The sequence below is a fragment of the Dermacentor albipictus genome, chromosome 10 (assembly GCF_038994185.2).
Source record: "Dermacentor albipictus isolate Rhodes 1998 colony chromosome 10, USDA_Dalb.pri_finalv2, whole genome shotgun sequence".
NCBI lineage: Eukaryota > Metazoa > Arthropoda > Arachnida > Ixodida > Ixodidae > Dermacentor > Dermacentor albipictus.
This window is the reverse complement of record NC_091830.1, coordinates 67,118,461-67,137,081: the sequence shown is the minus strand read 5'-3', so window position 1 is coordinate 67,137,081 and position 18,621 is coordinate 67,118,461. Positions and strand designations below refer to the sequence as shown.

The following is an 18,621-nucleotide window of genomic DNA, read 5'->3' as shown; positions in this document are numbered from 1 at the left end:
ATCGCTTGAAAACTTCTCTTTGTTGGCCAGTCCCAGATGTTCCACTTTCAACAATGGCTTCAGTTGCTGGGAAACGTTGGCTGTCGTTAGTCATAAGTTGAAGCTCCATACAGTTTCCGGCTTGGCAAACGTAGGCTAGTTGTGGTATTTCCATGATGTGTCGCTCCTATGAAAGCTTCAATGGCGGTCAAAGAGCCGTGCACTGGATGCACGTTTCCGCTGACGAGCCGTCATTATTAGTCTGCTCATATAAGCATGCTTATTTGAGGCTAAGTAAGGTGTCAAATACAGGGAAATTAGTCCAACGTAAGTACTTGCTTTTCACCTTATCAAGTAAATTCGCATCTGTCAATGCTAACAAATTATTGCGACTTTCTGGAACTTCTATAGCCTCTATTCAAGCGAGTGTGAGTGGTACCAAATATGCCGCGTGACTTGTATTTTCCGACAAGGGTTTGTAGGTGCCGAAACTTTCCAAATCCCGAGATGGTGACCAGAATTTCGACTAATACAGTGGCTTTCAGAATAATAGACAACCCCTCTGTAATTAAGGTGCGTTAACTGCCATCATCAATAACCATTGTTACGAAGCGCTTGCTTCGAGTTCTCAGCCTAAACGTGTGTTTTGCACAAAAACTTTGTATTTGAGCAAGTCTGTTAACGAGCTGGAAAATCTGTGTTTCTCTATTCTGCTTCCACTTTGGGTCACACGTCTATATATGTCAGCACTTCCTTTTCACACAGCTTAATCTCTTCAGGCTTCTGTATTCCTTGAATTTATAAAATTTTCTAGCACAGCTAAAGTATCATTCAAATTTGCGAAGTTTCCCTTTGTTCTCATCAGAGTGATATTTGTCGCGCATAGCATGCAACTATTTGCAGTACGTTTCACGATTTATATTGTTACACGCGTGTGATATTTCATTGTTTGAATGAGGCGCGTGGCCGCCATCATTCGAGAGAAGAGGAGGAAGAACGCACTGTGAATCTAACCGGTCAGCGTTGCAACCGCTGCTGTAAATATAACCTGTAAATAGTTGCTCGTCTTACTGACTCGTCCTTCGCTTAACATTGTGGTGGAGGTGGAACGTTTCCCGTCCTCGCCACGAAGCTTCGAACCATCGTCTTCCCAGCCATGTCTTCCGATGGAACCACCCCGTTACCACCTGCACTTGCGGAACCAACCACAACGGTTCCTAGTCTCCATGATCATGGCACAATGGACGCCCAAAATGACGTTGACGTCGACGACTGGCTCCGCATGTATGAGCGTGTTAGCCTAAGCCACTACTGGGACTCTACCATGATGACTGCAAATGTGATGTTTTACCTGGACGGGACACCGCGTTTCTGGTTTCACGCACATGAAATCGAGCTCTCCAGCGGGGACACTTTCAATGAACGGCATCGCGACCTATTTGGCAACCCGTCAGGCCGCCAACAGGCTGCGCGAAAAGAGCTTGCCACCCGTGTCCAGTCGTCGACCGAATCCTAAGTCTGTTACATATAGGAAGTGCTCGCGATTTGCCGGAAAGTCGGCGAGCACATGACCGAGGGTGACAAGGTAGGCCATATCCTAAAAGGTATCGCGGACGAAGCCTTCCATTTGCTCGTCTATAAAGACGTTTCTACTGTCGACGCCATCGTCAAAGAAAGCCACCGCTTCGAGTTAGCCAAAAGCCGCCGCGTCCTCCCACAGTATTTCCGGCTCCCAAACATTCCTGCCACGTCCTCTTGCTCAACTCTTACCGCCACACGGCCATTTCAAGGGAACGTCACAAGTATCATTCGCCGTGAGATTGAAGTGGCGAGTCCGGCCCCCCTTCATCCAATGAAGGGGGGCCGGAATGGCGCCACTGCTGCCGTTAGGGGTGTGTGCACTGCTCGCATAGGAATTGCTGGCCGCCAAGTTAGAGTCCTGCTCACCGTGCTGACCAGTTGCCCTCATGACCTAATCTTCCGGCTCGACTTTCTGACGACGTATTCCTCCCTCATCGACTGTGCCACCGGTGCGCTGCGCCTTGAGCTTCCTCTTCTTTGAGACGTTCACCCCGAACAACCGAACACCCTCGGCACTGCAGCGTATGTTCGCTTACCTCCAAAAGCCCTAACATTCGTCGAATCAGCCTCAACGGCAACCGTGCCTGATCGCGACTATGTCGTCGCACCTAATCGTGATGTCTTCCTGGCGCGCGACATCTCTGCACCGCAGTCCGTCGTAACCCTTGCCGTTAATCGGATGTGTCTCCCCGTTATCGATTTCGGCTTGACGAAGCAAGTGTTACGCGAAGGCATAGCGGTGGCCACGCTCCATTCAGTGACTGACTACCACGTCCCTGCTTTTTCAGCCGACACATCTCCAGATCCCCCTGATTACCCGCCGGATGCTTTGACCCCGACGGCCCATTATGTCACATGGTCGCTCCGGACCTTTCACCTGACCAATCAGCCGCCCTATATCGCGTTTTGCTTTCCGACCGCGATATATTTGACACTGACAATCGACCACTTGGTGAGACATCCCTTGTTAAGCATCAGATCAACACTGGTGATGCAGTTACCATTCACCGCCGACCGTATCGCGTGCCCGCGGCACAGCGGCAAGTTATTAAGCAGGAAGTAAACATGATGCTCGCCAGAGGCATTGTTGAGCCGTCGTCGAGTCCTTGGGCGTTGCCGGTCATGCTCGTCAAAAAAAAAAATGGCACGTGCCGTTTTTGCGTTCATTACGGCCACCTAATTCGAATTACTAAAAAGGACGTTTACCCTTTACCACGAATCAACGACGCTCTTGATTGTCTTCACGGTGCCAAATACTTTTCGTCCATCGACCTTCGATCTGGTGATTGACAGATTTCCGTCGATCAGCAAGACCAAAAAAAGATCGCTTTCGTCACTCCAGGTGGCCTCTACCAATTCAAGGTTGTGCCGTTCAGTTTATGCAATGCCCCCGCCATGTTTGGAACGGATGATTGACTCCCTGCCTCAAGGTTTCAAATGGTCAACTTGCCTTTGTTAGCTCGACGACATCCTTGTGTTTTTTGCTACATTTGAGACGCACCCTCAGTGCGTCGCAGCTATCTTTGACGTCTTCCGCAAAGCTGGGCTGCATTCAACTCACTGAAGCGCCACTTCAGGCACCGACAGATTACAGTGCTATGGATGGATGGAAACAACTTTATCCTGAATCCGGCAAATTTGACGACCCGGGCTCAGGTCTCCCATGAGGGGACTTCGAGGCCTTGCCTCGTCGGCGCCTCTCGGGCTTGCTGGACAGCCCACTCTTGTGTCTTGAGGTTGGACCTGCGCAGAGCGGCGGCCCACTTCGACGCAAGAGCCACCGGAGCTACTGCTATTGTAGCTGATCTAAGCCGACACTCCCACAACATGTGTGACAGCGTCGCTCTAGTCTCCTGACATAATTTGCAAAGAGCAGTCGGGTATTGCGCGGGGAAAATGTGCTGCAATCGCACCGGACTGGGGAAGGTTTGTGTTTGCAATTGTCGCCAGATGTCTGCCTGGCGACGTTTCAGCATGGGGTGAGGTGGAGGCAACAACCGTCTGCCTAGCTGGTAGTGCTTGGTGATGTCATTGTACCTGACCAGGCGTTCTCGCGTGTTTTGAGCCAGCAGTTCTGAACTAGAAGAGGCGGTCTCCGATTCTGCGCGGCGGGTCAGTTCTCGCACAGAGCGGTGTGCTACCTCGTTCATGTTAATGAGGCCCTCATCGGTGGGGGTGGCGACGTGCGCTGGAAACCATATGATGGCGTTGTTATCGAAGTGCTGTCGACCAGCTTTCCTTAGAATCTGCTACGCCATCTCTTCGATGCTTCCGGAGTACAACGCGACCCGGAGAAGGTTCAAGCAGTATTGACTTTTCCTGTACCTCAGTCTAATAAAGTGGTCCGGAGTTTTCTGGGGCTCTGTTCTTATTTCCGACGGTTCGTGAAAGAATCGCGCGACCACTCACTGAACTTCTGAAGAAAGGCGTGCCTTTTACGTGGGGTTCCCGTGAGGCTGCCGAATTTCACGCCTTATCACTATTCTCACCAATCTACCGGTGTTGGCCCACTTTGACCCGTCTGCACCTACAGAGGTCCGAACTGATGCCAGTGGTTATGGTATCGGTGCTGTCTTATCGCAACGCCACCACGGACACGACCGCATTATAGCTTAGGCTAGCCGGCTCCTGAAAACTGCAGATCGCAACTTTTCGATTACCGAGCGCGAATGTCTTGCGCTCCTCTGGGCTGTTTCAAAGTTCCGCCCATATTTATATGGCAAGCCTTTCTCAGTAATCACAGACCATCATGCGTTCTGTTGGCTTTCGTCACTCAAGGATCCTACTGGCTGGCTCTGGCGTTTGGCCCTCCGACTAGAAGAATACCACTACACAGTCACTTACAAGTCGGGACGCCAACACCAGGACACAGATTACCTTTTTCGCTACCCAGTCGAAGAAGTGAACTATACGTCTGATACTGACACCGACGCCTGTGCTCCTTCTGTTTTTCCGCTGCACCATGTCGCCGACGAGTAACGCTGTGACCCGTCCTTGTGCATCATCATTACCCTCCTGGAATCGTCACTTGCCGACAATCCCTTTCGCTTATTCACACTTCAAGATGGCGTACTCTACCGCCACAATGATCACCCTGATGGCTGTGCATTGCTTTTTGTCATCCCTGAAGACTTTCGCTCACTGTTCTCCGCGAACTTCACGACCCCAGTACCGGTCACCTGGGTGCGTCACGCACCTAGGACCGGATCCGCCGACGCTTCTTTTGACCAGAGCTTACTCGCTCCGTTCGAAGATACGTAGCTGCATGTGAGAAATACCAGCGACGCAAGACACCATCGATGCTCCCTGCGGGCTACCTTCAACCACTGTACATTGCCGCGGAACGGTTCTTTCGGGTTGGTTTGGACTTACTTGGCCTTTTTCCTCTTTTTACCTATGGGAACAGGTGTATGGCTGTGGCCACGGATTACGCCACGTGCTACGCCATCACCCGAGCACTTCTTACAAGCTGCGCCACAGATGTCGCCAATTTTATTCCACACGACGTGATTTTTATTACATGGAGCTCCGCGACCGAACTGGGCTCGCGCTGTGAATGGGACCGGTCAGCGCTGCAACCGCTGTTGTAAATATAACCTATAAATAGCTGCTCGTCTTACTGACTCGTCCTTCGCGTAATAATACTGTTGTTTTGCATTTCAGGCTTGTCATCTCTTGTCAAATGTCGTCGATATAGCCTATTCCCGGTTGCTTATCTCAAGGCTCGAAAATTCTCCAACAACAGCCATTTCGTCTCGTCTGTCACTGGGAACGCTTGTATATGTCTAACATAAGATGCACTGAGTGTAACGGAGTACCATTTCTTGCGGAAGAGTGTGTTATAGCAGTTTCAAGAAGCTCGCCAACCAGAGGGCACGCGGCTGGACATCGTATGACTCGATCGCACTGTAGTCGCATTTTTCTTCCAGGCCAAGTCCCCATTTGTTCAAACAACCTCTAAAGCCTTTTGAAATGATTGCAGGAACAAACTTTACATATATTTAGGACAGCGTGCAGGTGATTTCTTTGAACACAATCAGAGACGTCTGGCCGAATATTTAATCGGGAAAATTTATTGCTGTCCTATAGCTCTCATTAGTTGTCGACAAGACACTGATGGCACCTTCATATCTACCTGTGAGGCAGCTCCTAAGGTATTTTTATTTGTCTACGTCTGTGGCATATGGGATTTATTGAATGCCAGACTCAAATTCATTCCGAAATTCGGGATGTTTATTATTGCGAAAGCATTATACGCGCCATTACGGGAAAATCCGGCGTTGGCGGCGGCGGCGTGACCAAGCGATAGTACCAAAAATGGGCGACGGGGTCAAGAGTAAAAGCACGTCAAAATTCACCGAAGATTACGATACTCCCCAGCGCAAAGTTTGAGCGGAGCTCTATATTGGTTTTTATTTCGCGATATATTCACTGGCGCGGATAATGTGTCTCGCGAGGCACACTTTAAACGGAGCGAGGTTTGACGCGTCCGACTCCCTAATCGGGAGATCGCTGGGCAGTGGGTGGGTGACGCGTGGGTAGGGGGGAGGGGATCAGTAGCAGCTGCCACAGACAGACCTCCACTCATGCAGCGCTTTCTTCTCATATACGGCATCGGTCGACGCGCCAGCCGCACGCCATCGGTGAACAGACGACGGCGCTCTACTCTGGCGCCATCTCGTAGCGATTGTAGCAGCAGAGACCGTCTTGCGCGGTACTATGCCTTCACCATACCCTCCCCCTACGATTTGCGCCTCATGGTTCCGCTGCACCCTCATCTTCTGCATTCCTACCCGCGCTTTGTTCGCTATCGCTGTCTTTCAGCTTTCGATGTGCTCCGCGTTCACTGTTTCATCCTTCGCTGTTCTGGTTCGCTCGGCTATGCCGATACTGAACGCGGGAACGGGCGCCTGGGAGCTGTGCTTAAAAATGTGCCGATTGGCGTGAAGTTTCTCAGTGATGTTTCAGTAAACAAAGTAAATTAAGGGCTATGAAAACGAAATTGGTTACATGTGGGTCCGGGTGGAAATCGTGCTCGGGGCTCAGTCGGGCGTGACGAGCATGCTTCCCTGATGCCACAGAGGCCCCATGGTTCTGGCTGACTTAAGGAGTGCTTCATGCATGCGAGATTGTGCACGTGAGGACTCAGCCAATGGTCAGGAGGGGCGCCACGTCATGAGCGTATAAAATGAGCCTGCTGCCTCCCGCTGGTCAATTGCCGTGCGGATTTCAATGGTGCTGTGGCCACTGCGACGAACGCTGAAGCGTCTACCACAGTAGCAGCTGTGAAACGTGGGCACACATACCGATACAAAAAGAAGCAGAAAGAACTTTAATGCACGTTGAAAGCATCCATTGAAAACATGCCCCCATAGTCACTCTGGTGCTTTCATATTGCCAATCTAAGCAGTCTTAAATGTATCTGCCAAATATTTAGGGGACTATGTGAAACTTCGGAACGTCGAGGTAAGGTAGCATAATCTGGGCGTGTGCTTGATGAGGGTCATCGTTAAATACGTGTGTAGGCGTTGCTTGCAGCGCGGATAAAATGCGTTCAATGAGAGACTTATGGGCGTTATATTCTTGATACTAGGCGATGCTTAGAAGCTCCTCGGCAAGGTTATAGTCAGTAACCTGCTCTTCTACTTGGTTATCAAGGTTCATAAGCATATGTTCGTTTATCATCAGTACGTTAAGATGGTTGCTCAGCTAACAAGTCGGTATTGATTGCTTCTGCTTCAGTTGTGTCGCTGGTCATTCTGGTCACCGCCGTTAGAATAGCAGCACGTTTCTGTCGCAGTCTTTCCGTGCCACTACGTCCATAATGAAAAGCCTCGTGATGACGTGGAGCAGTCTTCGCTTCTGTCACACCATCGTTGTCTTCATAGCCTGGGTCGATCGGCCTCTTCAGGTAGCGTGCTTCATCGCCAGAGTTCCTCAACTGTACATCTTACCCTGAATACGGCAGCAAGGTAGTGGAGCCGAAGTTGAAAGTGTCTTGTTAATTTCACAGTTACCAAAGAGAACTGAAAAGAATGTGGGGGCATGCGCATGTTCTATCTTCTCTTCTCTTGCGAAGCATAATATTGTTACGGACTCCGGAAAGGGTTAAAGGGAAGGAGGAGGAGTTTAATGATCACCAAGGAACGAAGACCATGAAAATCATATGGGCAACGCCATTTTCCGCTTTCTCTCCTCTCGATTCCCGCATTTTCCTCTGGCAGAGACCCATGGCAACAATATTTCAGAGTATGGCTATAGTGACGTTCAGCACGAGCTAGTGTACCGACGAACGAATACACGATAACCAAAAACCGCCGCCCAAGCACTCCGTACAGATGGTTACCAGCGAATCTGAAACATGCGGCCCCGGTGTTTATCACAGGGTTAATCGCGACGGTTCCGTGAACAACCGCTTGGCAGGATGCCGGATCCTCAGTACGCGGTTGCTGCTTCCGCTCGGCTGAACGAGCCGGGTCTTGTGCCCGGGTTGCAGAAATTGCGCGGCGTAGACGAGCTCGTTCTCGCTTCTGCTCGTGGCATTGCTGATTGAAAGCTGCCTGCTAGTCAGGAGTACATATGACGCGTCGCCTACCAATTTCGGAGCCTGAGAAAAAATTCTGCTCGAGCGTTTGGCTGCGACGGAGGAACCACGTTAAAACTGGTGCAGTCAATCACGTGCCTCTCTTTCTCTTTTTTTTCTTTCCGCGCATGTGCACATGGTTGCGCCGAATGAGTTTTCGGCGTACAGGCGACAGACGACAGACGGACGGACGAATCCGCTAGCCCAAATACAGCTTCGCAGCAAAATGCCAAGTTGATGACAATGTCGGCGTAACTGATACGACGAACGTTAGAAGTAAGCCAAGTTTCGAGCTTTCAAGTGCTTTTTTCTGCTCGTGCACTGGAGCGACGACAAGAAGCCGTTAACATAATACATTATTCTTACTGCATGTTTAATTAATGAAGCAATATTTCCACAAGAAACCGATTGGTCAGTCGTCACAGAGTTGTTATAGTCTTTCAGTCTCCTGCAAAAAAGCAAACACAAATTTCCAAAGTTGACCACGCCTTCATTCAGAACACGTCGGTCCTCAGTATTCTACTGTAATTTGGAGCCCTGTAATTTGTTGCTGCATACATACTAATCGATTGGGGAGATTTTACGATTTTATCTAGACTGCAACTTGTGCCTCTTTTAATCCGCCTGCACATGTCGTGTCCCGTCTAGGGACACGACATGTGCAGTATTCGAGGCATGGGACATTCGAGTAAAGCTATAGGGAGTCGTAAATAATAAGCCGAACTCTATTAAAGTTTTTAGAGCGCAGCTCTTTGGCGTCCGTTCCTGGGTTTCGCGTCGGCGTTGTCGTGGGCCTCGTAACCAGCTCCGCCCCCCTTCGCTGGAGTGGGAGACGAAGGACGCGAGCCGCGAATGGCGGAGACCAATGAGAGCGGTCCCTTCAGTGACGTGCGCGCGCGATGCTGGTGTCATGCGGACCCTCCTTACGGCTCGATGCGCACTCGTGTCTGGTCTCAGCCGATCCGCTCGTTTCGTACTATCGTCTGCTCGCGCCACAGCTCTCGCCCGCGCCTGTTTGGTTCTGTTGGGTCGGTCTCGTTCGCGCTTGTTTTGGTTGTTATTGTGTGCGATTGTTTCTTAATCTGATTGTATGCGCTATGCGAATTGTATAGTACTTTCTGGAAGCCATGCGGCACCAGCGATCACACTGGAATCTTTGACGAGTCATGTATAAACGCCGGCTCGCTTGATCCGCAGATCAGATTTTCGACCATTACCGACTCTGCTACATGTCTCTCTCAAATTCTTTGCTTCAAAATATCGCGAAATGGAAACACGTATAGAGCTGCGCTCAAATTTCGCATTAGGGAGTATCGTAATCGTCGGATAATTTTTTTTTCCCTTTCTACTTCTGTTTTCAAAAATTAGCCTTATTTAGCTAGCAAAGTTTGCGACGTCACAGCCTCTCCCAAAAAGTAATCAGCAATAGTTTAACAAGGATACTCCTGGCTGCTACCAATGTCTCTGTTTTCTTCGACAGGGCCTTGGCGAAAGAAGACCCTTAGCAGAAACGTTAGCAGAATAACAATGTTCGGTGTTAATACTCGCACAGTTTTCTTCACTCACTGTATAATCACCCCTTTCGTATTCTCTGTGCAACTCCTGCTTTGTGTTTCTGTGCAGTCTTCGCGCATTCTGTAGTCAACTGAAACGTTGCGTACGTAGTAAACTAATTCCATATTATTTCCTGCAGAAAGATAACAGGAATTAAACTCACGATATATGCAATCGGCAGATACTGCGTGAGTAATATACGAGAAGCTTACGAGAAACAACTAAACTACTTTACCGGACGCGGAATATTTCAGTAGAAAAAGTGGTGCGGAGAATACAATGATCCACAATAGTGGGTCCAAGGTATACAAACACGTAAGCACGGAACTGGCTAGATATAAAGCCTGCACTGACGGAGGAGCGAGGCGGGTGAGCTTACGTCATAATACCGGATCGGAGCGAAAGATACCACATCCCCTGTGTTGCCTCCGGACCAGCCGTTTTGCATGCGGTACTTGTTGACGGCCAGCGTAAAGGACGTTAGTAGGGTGACGTCCTTTTTGATGCCGGCCGATGAAAGGTCGGCGCTAATTCCCGACTGCAACCAGAGGGAAAATACACACCGTATGGTTTCGCCTGCCTCTCCAATATACTGGTAAGCTGAACACGGCATGAGAAAAAAAACGCAATTTCGCCCGATTGGCAAAGCACTGAATGCGATAGCAAATTTGTAGGCAGCTGCACCAGGTAAGGATAGTAGTTTTCTCGGCGGTATGAACTTTTAAACAATCAATACTAGCATGCTTACTTACAAAGTGCCATGCGTGCACAGGCAAACATGAACACATAACACTCGATGACCGCGCAAACACGCTGTCAAAATGCTAGCGTGAGGAAACGAGGCAGCAGCACCGAGCGAAGTGATCTTCGTGCCGCCCTATCACTTCAAGTTAAACTGAGTGGCGAGAACACAGCGCCAGCGCAGCCGTGATGTGTCGGCGCACCTAGAGTCTGTCTCCATGGCAGTTCGCTTTCAAGACAAGGCCCTCACGGCCATGCCATGCCCCGCAGTCGCCGGAGTAAAACGCCTGCCTCCCCCCCCCCCCCCCCCCCGTTCCCGGTGCGTCGCGCGCGACGGATAACGGTGCTCTTCCTCTTCGCTTACCCTGCTTCCGCGCGCGAGCTTCAGCCGCCATCGTCGGCTCACACTCGAATGGTTTCACTCGCACATACAGCTTAGGGCGTGCGGTGACGATGTTGTTGCCCTTGGACTCTATACAGAACCTAATGGCGACGGGGACGGCAGAAATGAGCCTAGAGTGCCCATATAAGTGCTATCCCAATCATATAACATTCTGGAGCGTTGGAAATGATTAAGCAGCCTTTCTGCAATGTCATATATATATATATATATATATATATATATATATATATATATATATATATATATATATACATATATATGTATGTATATATATATACGGCATGCCGCTCTTATGTAAATAGAGATAAATAAAGATAAAGTCAAAGTAGCTTTTGTGTGGTTAAACTATGTCTAAATTTGTTTTACCTCACCACGCAGTTTTTTAGGGGTGTCAGTTGTTTCACAAAGATTATCAAAATTGCACAAAGACCGAAATTCATGTACCATGTTAAGATATTCGTTAAATCACAACCGTAGAAAGATAATACAAATCTTCAAACTGCATATATTAGGGTAACTAGAACAGGAAAAAAATCGATGAGTTAAACTGAGAAACATGCCGCACATTTCTGTGTACGCCTCGTACAAAACGCCCGAAAGCTTTATAACTTCATGCATGTTGTAATCATATTTGTCAATTTATAAATATATCATGTATACCTATATATCTTCTGAACAAACTGTCTTGTATATTGACTGACTTAAAATGCCCCATTCATTTGTGTGCAGTTGACGGCGGACATTAATATTGAAAAATAGCGTATGTATGCATGAGAACTACAATGCCGAAGGTGCAACTAAGTAAACTGCGCTGGCACACCTCGTCGCGAGTAGAAAAGTGAATGGGTGGGGGGCAAGGAAATGCCATTGCATTTAAAGTTGTGCACCGCTTCTCAGTAAAAATGCTTGTTCCCATCATGGGTCTGTAATGAACTAAACAAGCCGCGTATCTATGCGCTGCCCTGCCTGAAGAAATGTACAGCCTGTTATACATTTAACTTGCTTATGTGCATAAATAAAAATGAGGCGGATCTGCCGCTGCAACCGTGAAATCTTCTTTAAATATATATAAACGATAAATGTTTGGAAACGCAAAAGTTATAACGAAAATACAGGGCGCTACCTATTCTTTGACGGAACGGTTGCTTTAGCTTCGAGAATTCTTCTGCAGAAGGCGAATCTATTGTTTTCGTTTAAGTAGAAGTGCGGTTACTTTTCTGGGCTGGAATTTGCTATACTTCTTCAGGTGCTGGGGCGGAAAATAAAGGAGAATAAGTTTTTCCCGACACTATACTATCTTCACTGCCACTCTGCGCATAGCCAAGAGGCACGTGTACTTGGATTGATTTTCCAAAATCACTTGACTGTGCCGCTGAGACGCCTCTATCGACGAACTTCATTCTGCAACATTAGACCATAAACATTACATAGCGCCACTCCGTGGACACGACCTTCACCTGTACGCACGAACGGGCGTGTCAGATGTTACATCAGGAGCCGATAAACCACATGGGGCGTTTGCTTCCTGCCACACTATATAATCGCGTTCTCTTGGGCACAAAAAGAAAGTGTAAACACAGAATAATACATACTATAAAGGCGAACGATCCGATATTCTCAACATCCGGAAAAATTAATGTCCTGATGCGTTGAGAGGCAATTCTTTGACCCTTGCACTGTGACACGATCTCTAAAATGAAGTTTTCGCAGCACTCACAGATGAACGAAAGGCAAGCAATGTACACGGGACAAGCACTGACTCTCCGCTGACTATTATTAGGAAACACACGCAAACGAAAGACTAATGGCATAGCTAAAACTCGTTACGAAAGTTGAGAATTTTGCACACAAGAGATTTTGAAAACACATTTCATGATCAATCAAACCATCCGAGCGAACAGAACTTTGCATCTGCACTGAAGATTTTTTCTGTAATGCACTTTTGAACTTGCGCTATCAGAAGTCGTTTCGCGTTGTAAGTGTAACATTAGACAGTTTTAGTTTAGCGTACGTAACTATAGCGTACGCTATACGCTATTATATAGCGTACACTAAGCAGCGCACGTTTTCTACAATTTTAGTTGGCCGGTGATATCTTCGGATCTCAGAGGCCATATGCCATCATTGCGGCTATTTCGCGCCTGTAGTGATAGGTGGCGCTGACATCTCGAACGTTTCTTTCGTTAGGCTTCGACTCGTTCGAAACGAGAAGCGATCCCGAAAACACGACGAAGTTATCCATAATACTCTGTCGTCGAACCGGCCTGAGACTAAGCGAAAGCCGTTTACACAGTCATTTGCTACGAACGAAGTGCATCTTGCAAAAGCAACGCCAAATTCAATTCGAAGCGGACAGCCGGGACCGCCGCCATGTTTCCCGCAAGCTCCGCAAACCCCGCAAAAACGCTAACGCTAACTCGTTTGCGTTGCGTACGCCCACTATACCCGCTATTTCGTTTAGCGTTTAGCGCATGCGCAGTGACGACCCGCTATTTTTTAGCGTTCGCAATGGAATAGCGTACGCTATACAAAAACTATCTATTGCTACACTGCGCGAACGGCGCCGTCCCGTGAGCTTCAGCGCGGTAAACTTACGCATAGTAGAGAACGCTTCGCGCAGAATGTGCTTCCGAACTCACCAATTTAACGGGTTTTCCAGTGCCTGACAGTGCAGTAGGTGGTTGGGGTCCTTTTTCGTCGTCCATAAAAAAGTGCGTGATGAATATGAGGATGGTTATCTGGTAATGGCTGGAACAATAAAGGTAAATTGCTCTATTACCTTTCAGTAGCTTGTGCCCGGATTGCTCATAGGGCACAAAAGCTACAATCATTGCCGTCTCTAAAGAGCAAAGAAGCTTGCTAGCTACGCAATATTTTATTGCAATAGCAATTCTGCATGCAAAGGCCACTAGTAAAAGCGCTCGAGGCTGTTTCTTCCACAAAAGTTTCACATTTCGTACACTATCGAGGTTAAAATCCAAAAATACGCACATGCGGTGGGATAATGTTAAGCTTTTCCAAACTTTTCTATTCCAGTTCCGCAATCAAAACTCCACGATTGCCAAAAAGACTTTACCGCCACTGCCTTTTCGATTATCTATCACACTACGTCACCAAAATCGCGATAATTCACTATCTGGTATTACGTTTACGCATTCACTATAAATGCATAGACGAAACAAAAGTAAAATAATTATTTCTGATTTGACGCCTTTTTGCCATTAGCGCAGGCGTTTTGGAGCAAATAACTATTACCTATTACCAAGAAGTGGCCACTAAAAAACAATGCACAAAACGCTAGGCTGTAGATTCTGGTGCGTTAAGCTGCTTTGCTACGACCATAATTGACGTTTCCGGGAGCTTCACTATGATGGCCTACACTTCTCTAGCTCAACCGCCTGAATTCTCTTGTGATACCGTCAGCGTCAGCTAGTCACATATGACAGCCGGTTACTAATTGTTTTCTCACCCGATAAATTTGGGATCTTGCGCCATTCGTAAGGTGGAGATGAAGTCGGTGTGTTCGCCGTGCAAGGCGAGTTGAACAGCTGACTAATACACTTTCATTGTTAAATTGGAAGCTGTTACATCGTAATAAATGCGCTAGATAGGCCACAGAGGGTTTCATAAACACAATGTTAGTGTACACGGCAGTTTGAAGCTGTGGCTCGAAATACTTTGCATGCGAAGCTTAGGAAAGTATGTAATGACTGGCGTTATGAAATTATGGCTTAGCATACGCGGGGAAACAGATCATTTGCGAAGTTTCAGTAGCTTAGGCGAAGGATAGTTTTTTAGGGTTTAAAAGTGTTAGTCACCAGCGTATAGACCAACCGTCAGAGCCGGGCACAGATTCTCAGCAGGAGCGGCTTTCCCCGAACAAATGGGCTGGAGAGACTGACCGAATAGAAAGCGCTGGAGAGGACAGGCCACTATAGCATTCCTCTTTGCTACAATTAGCGCCGGGAACGAAGAGGGAGCCGTCTGGCGACCTAACAGCTCCTCAGTACGGCTTGAGGCACTCGAAGCTGAGAATGTCTCGGCCACGACGGCGCATGTCCGGTTCAGCTGGTTCAGTCACGTAGTTGACGGGGCGTTCGCGATCGGGCATATGGTAGGGTCCTTCATACTTGGACAGTAGTTGTGAAGAGAGACCAGATGCAGCGGAAGGCATCAAGAGCCACAGAAGCGCTCCTGAAAGGAAGGTGGGCACAGAAATGGTGTCACCGCGAGTGGTCTTCTGGCGCTCTTGGTCATTGGAGGTAAAGGCCCGAGCGAGATTGCGGCTCTCGTCAGCCTGTGTTGCCGTCGCAGAAATTGGCGCACATTCAGATGTATCTGGCTGGTAGGGTAGAAATGTGTCAATGGTGTGCGACGGGTGCCAACCGTACAGTAACAAAAAAGTTGAAAAGCCGGTGGTGCTTTGAGCCACGGCTTTGTGTGTGGTGTTGTGTGCGCATGTTACGAAGGGCAGAATGACGTACCAATTTCCGTGGTAGGAGGTGGCGTACATGGGAAGCATGTCCCCAAACCTACGGTTGAAGCGTTGTGTAAGGCCATTGGTTTGAGGATGGTACGCCGCAGTTGTCCGATGAACGAGGTGGCACTCTTTGGAAATGGCATCAACTACTTCGGACAGGAAGGCACGTTCGCGATGACTGAGCAGTTCCTGAGGTGATCCGTGACGCAGGATGACTCGCCGAAGCAGGAAGAAGGCAACATCACACGCTGTAGCTACCGGGAGGGCGCAAGTGTCGGCGTGTCGCGTGAGGTGGTCGGCTGCCACGATGGCCCCGCGGCTTCCAGCTGATGTCAGGGGAAGGGGCTCATACAAATCGATGCTGAGGCGTCCAAACGGCCGAGTAAGGCAAGATAAAAATTGCAAAAGGTTGGCGAGCGAGGGGTGAAGATTTCGGGCGCTGACAATCGGGGCCAGAGCAAACAAACTTCTGGAGATGTGCACCGCGCGCCAGTAGTACCGCTGCCGAAGGCGTGAAGAAACAAAGAAACCGCAACTGGGATAATGAGCAGCAGGGATTGTCGTCAGGTAAGGGAGAGCGCAAGAGGCAATCGCCATCAGAACGCTGCCGCCTGCTGCGGTACGAAACACAGATATCGTAGTCCTGCGGGCGAAGTGCCCATCGAGTAGTATGGCCTGAGTGATCTTTGAAGGACGACAGCTAGCCTATTGCATGTTGGTCCATGACTACCACAACTGGACAGCCACTCAAATGAGGCTTTAACTTTCTAAGAGCACAGATGATGGCCAAACGTCCTTTTTTTGTCCCAACGTAATTGGTATCAGCTTTCGTAAGAGTACGACTTGTATAAGACACGGAATATTCAGGAAACCCTTGTTTGCGCAGGGCAAGAACAGCACCGAGGCCAACACCGCTGGCATTTGTGTGCGCCTCTGATGGGCCTGTCGGGTCGTAACGGGGCAGAGCATTGGCGGAAATGTAAGTAAACAACCAAGCATTGTGAAGGCCTTGTCTCACTCAGACGACCCCTTGCTTCAAAGTAGCCTCGTGGAGGGCCTATGATGAGCGAAATCGAGAATGAAACGCCTGAAGAAAGAGCAGAGACCTTAGGGAATTCAGCGACGGCAAGAAGAAGTTTGGCTAGATCGGGGAAGATTCAATCTTTGGGTACAACGTAACGTAGAATTGTTAGCTGACGAGCGGAAAATCACCCCTTATTTAGCTTCAATTGTAGGCCAGCGCTTGGTAAAACGTCACAACCCACCGGAGCCGCTGAAAGTGCGTGCTGAAATTAGGAGCAAGAAATACAGCGTCGTCAGGATAGCATAAGCACATGTGCCACTTCAAGCCGCGGAAAACAGCATCCATCATGGGCTCTAAAGTTGCAGTCGCAATATAAAGTCCAAAAAGCATTGCCTCTAATTCGTACAAGCCGTCGTATGTGATAAAAGCTGTCTTCGACTAGCCGGCGTGTGCTATGGGTACTTGCCGATACGCCGAGCGCCAATCTAAAGATGAAAAGCAATCGGTGCCTTGTAGACTGTCAATCGCGTTGTCTATGCGCGGGAGATGGTAGCGGTCCTTTAGAGCAACCTCATTAAGGCGCCTTTAGTCCACAAACAACCGCACAGAAGCAGCTTTCTTCAAACCACGGACGACAGGGGATGTCCATGGACTACTGGAAAGCTGTATCAGCGCACGGCGAAGCATGTCGTCGGCTTGTTCGTTGATTACACGACATTCTGCAGGAGATGCACGATACGGACGGTACCGTAATGGCGGTTTCGAGCCAACGTCGATGCGATGTTTAGAAGTTGACGTCTGGTCCAAGGGAAGTTGCCCCACATCAAAAGAAGGAAGTTCCTCTAATAGGCACAGCACCTTTGTAGCCGGTGTAAGGTAATCGGCAACAGAAGAAACAAGCACACCATTGGGCGATAGGTCGCAGGTAGAAACAGGAATGAACGCAATAGAACTAATACAGTAATTGCCATCGGGCATGCCCATAACTTGCACGTCTTCGATCGCTTGTACATTGCCAACACATTCCACTCGAAGCAGCATCACATGGTTAAGGATTGGGTTGCAAACGAAAATCGTGCTGGGACCCTGGAGGAAGTAAACTGTAGCGAAAGGTAGCCGCCGACATTTCCGAGCGAGAACGTGGTCAGATTAAGACAGCAGTGCAACATCAGCTCGCGGCAGTACATGGGAGCGACCGTTGACGCGTACGAGGAACGTGGGAGCCGGCTAGGACAAGTAGTTTCCACGAAAGCGAAGAAATGCCGGTGAGTTGCAAATCTAACAGATGCGAGAGTTCCATTTCGGCCCATGCGCAATGGATAACGGCATTGTGGCGTGAGATAAAATTCCATTTGATGATAACGTTATCAAAGCACGAGGAAAGGATGATAAATTATATGGCCTACACAACGTCGCCGATGACAATACGAGTGCAAGCCACAAAGGGCTGAATATGCCGAGCATTGGCTGTACGGAGTAACAAAACGGAAAGGAGCATGCGAATTTTCAGAGGAAGCGGCAAAGCTTAGCATCCATAACACATACGGCGGCTCCTGTGTCAACGAATGCAGATGCGCGAACAGCGTAAACACACAGTTCGATTACTTTTGAGGGATTCCATTTAGGACTTTCACATTTTGAAGGTGTCGGAGCCCTGGCCTCTTCGACTGCAACAATTAGTTTCCTTCGTCCCGAATTACAGGGTGAGGTCGCATCGGCGACAGAGAGCAACGGCAAGGAGACAGCGAACGGCAGGTAGTTGGCGTCGGGCTCAATTTTGTTGACATGGCCTACGGGGTTTCGAAATATGGACGGTTGGGCATGCTGGTCATGGGTGGCGAAGTGCTAGGCGGCTGCACGCGGTTACAGAAACGTGCGACGTGACTGGCGTAGCTGCATGCAAAGCATGTGGGCCGGTTGTCGGGAGTATGCCCCCGTTTCTGTGGGGCAGGTCCCATCCATGTCGCATGACGCGAAGTACGGGGCGGCTGCTGATAGGGCGGGCTTCAATCGGAGCCTAGCCATGACGTCGCTATAAGGTATTTTTGGGGATGCACATCTAGGCGTGGTTGGGCGTTCGGTACGGGATAGAAGATTCAGGAGTGACGTTGTAGGCCGAAGCACCCTCCCTCACTTCTAAAGATGTTTATTAGTCACCACCGTTTGGGCCGACCATCCGAGCAGGGCAAGGACTCTCAGCACAAGCGGCGGTCCCCGCGCCAGAGCGCTGGAAAGATTGACAAATTAGGAAGCGCTGGGGAGGATGGCCCACTATA

The 18,621-nt window shown here is 49.0% G+C and overlaps 1 protein-coding gene across 1 annotated transcript in view; it reads right to left on the bottom strand.

Moving 5' to 3' along the window:
• The window catches only part of LOC135898536 (uncharacterized), a 76,850-nt gene that overhangs the window by 11,218 nt on the left and 47,011 nt on the right, over positions 1-18,621 (bottom strand). Inside the window, exons 10-11 of the mRNA XM_065427541.2 lie at positions 13,481-13,589; positions 10,077-10,235 (exon numbers count right to left, since the gene is read on the bottom strand). Of these exons, the coding sequence (XP_065283613.1) occupies positions 10,077-10,235; positions 13,481-13,589 (268 nt within the window). The remainder of the gene's footprint in view (positions 1-10,076; positions 10,236-13,480; positions 13,590-18,621) is intronic.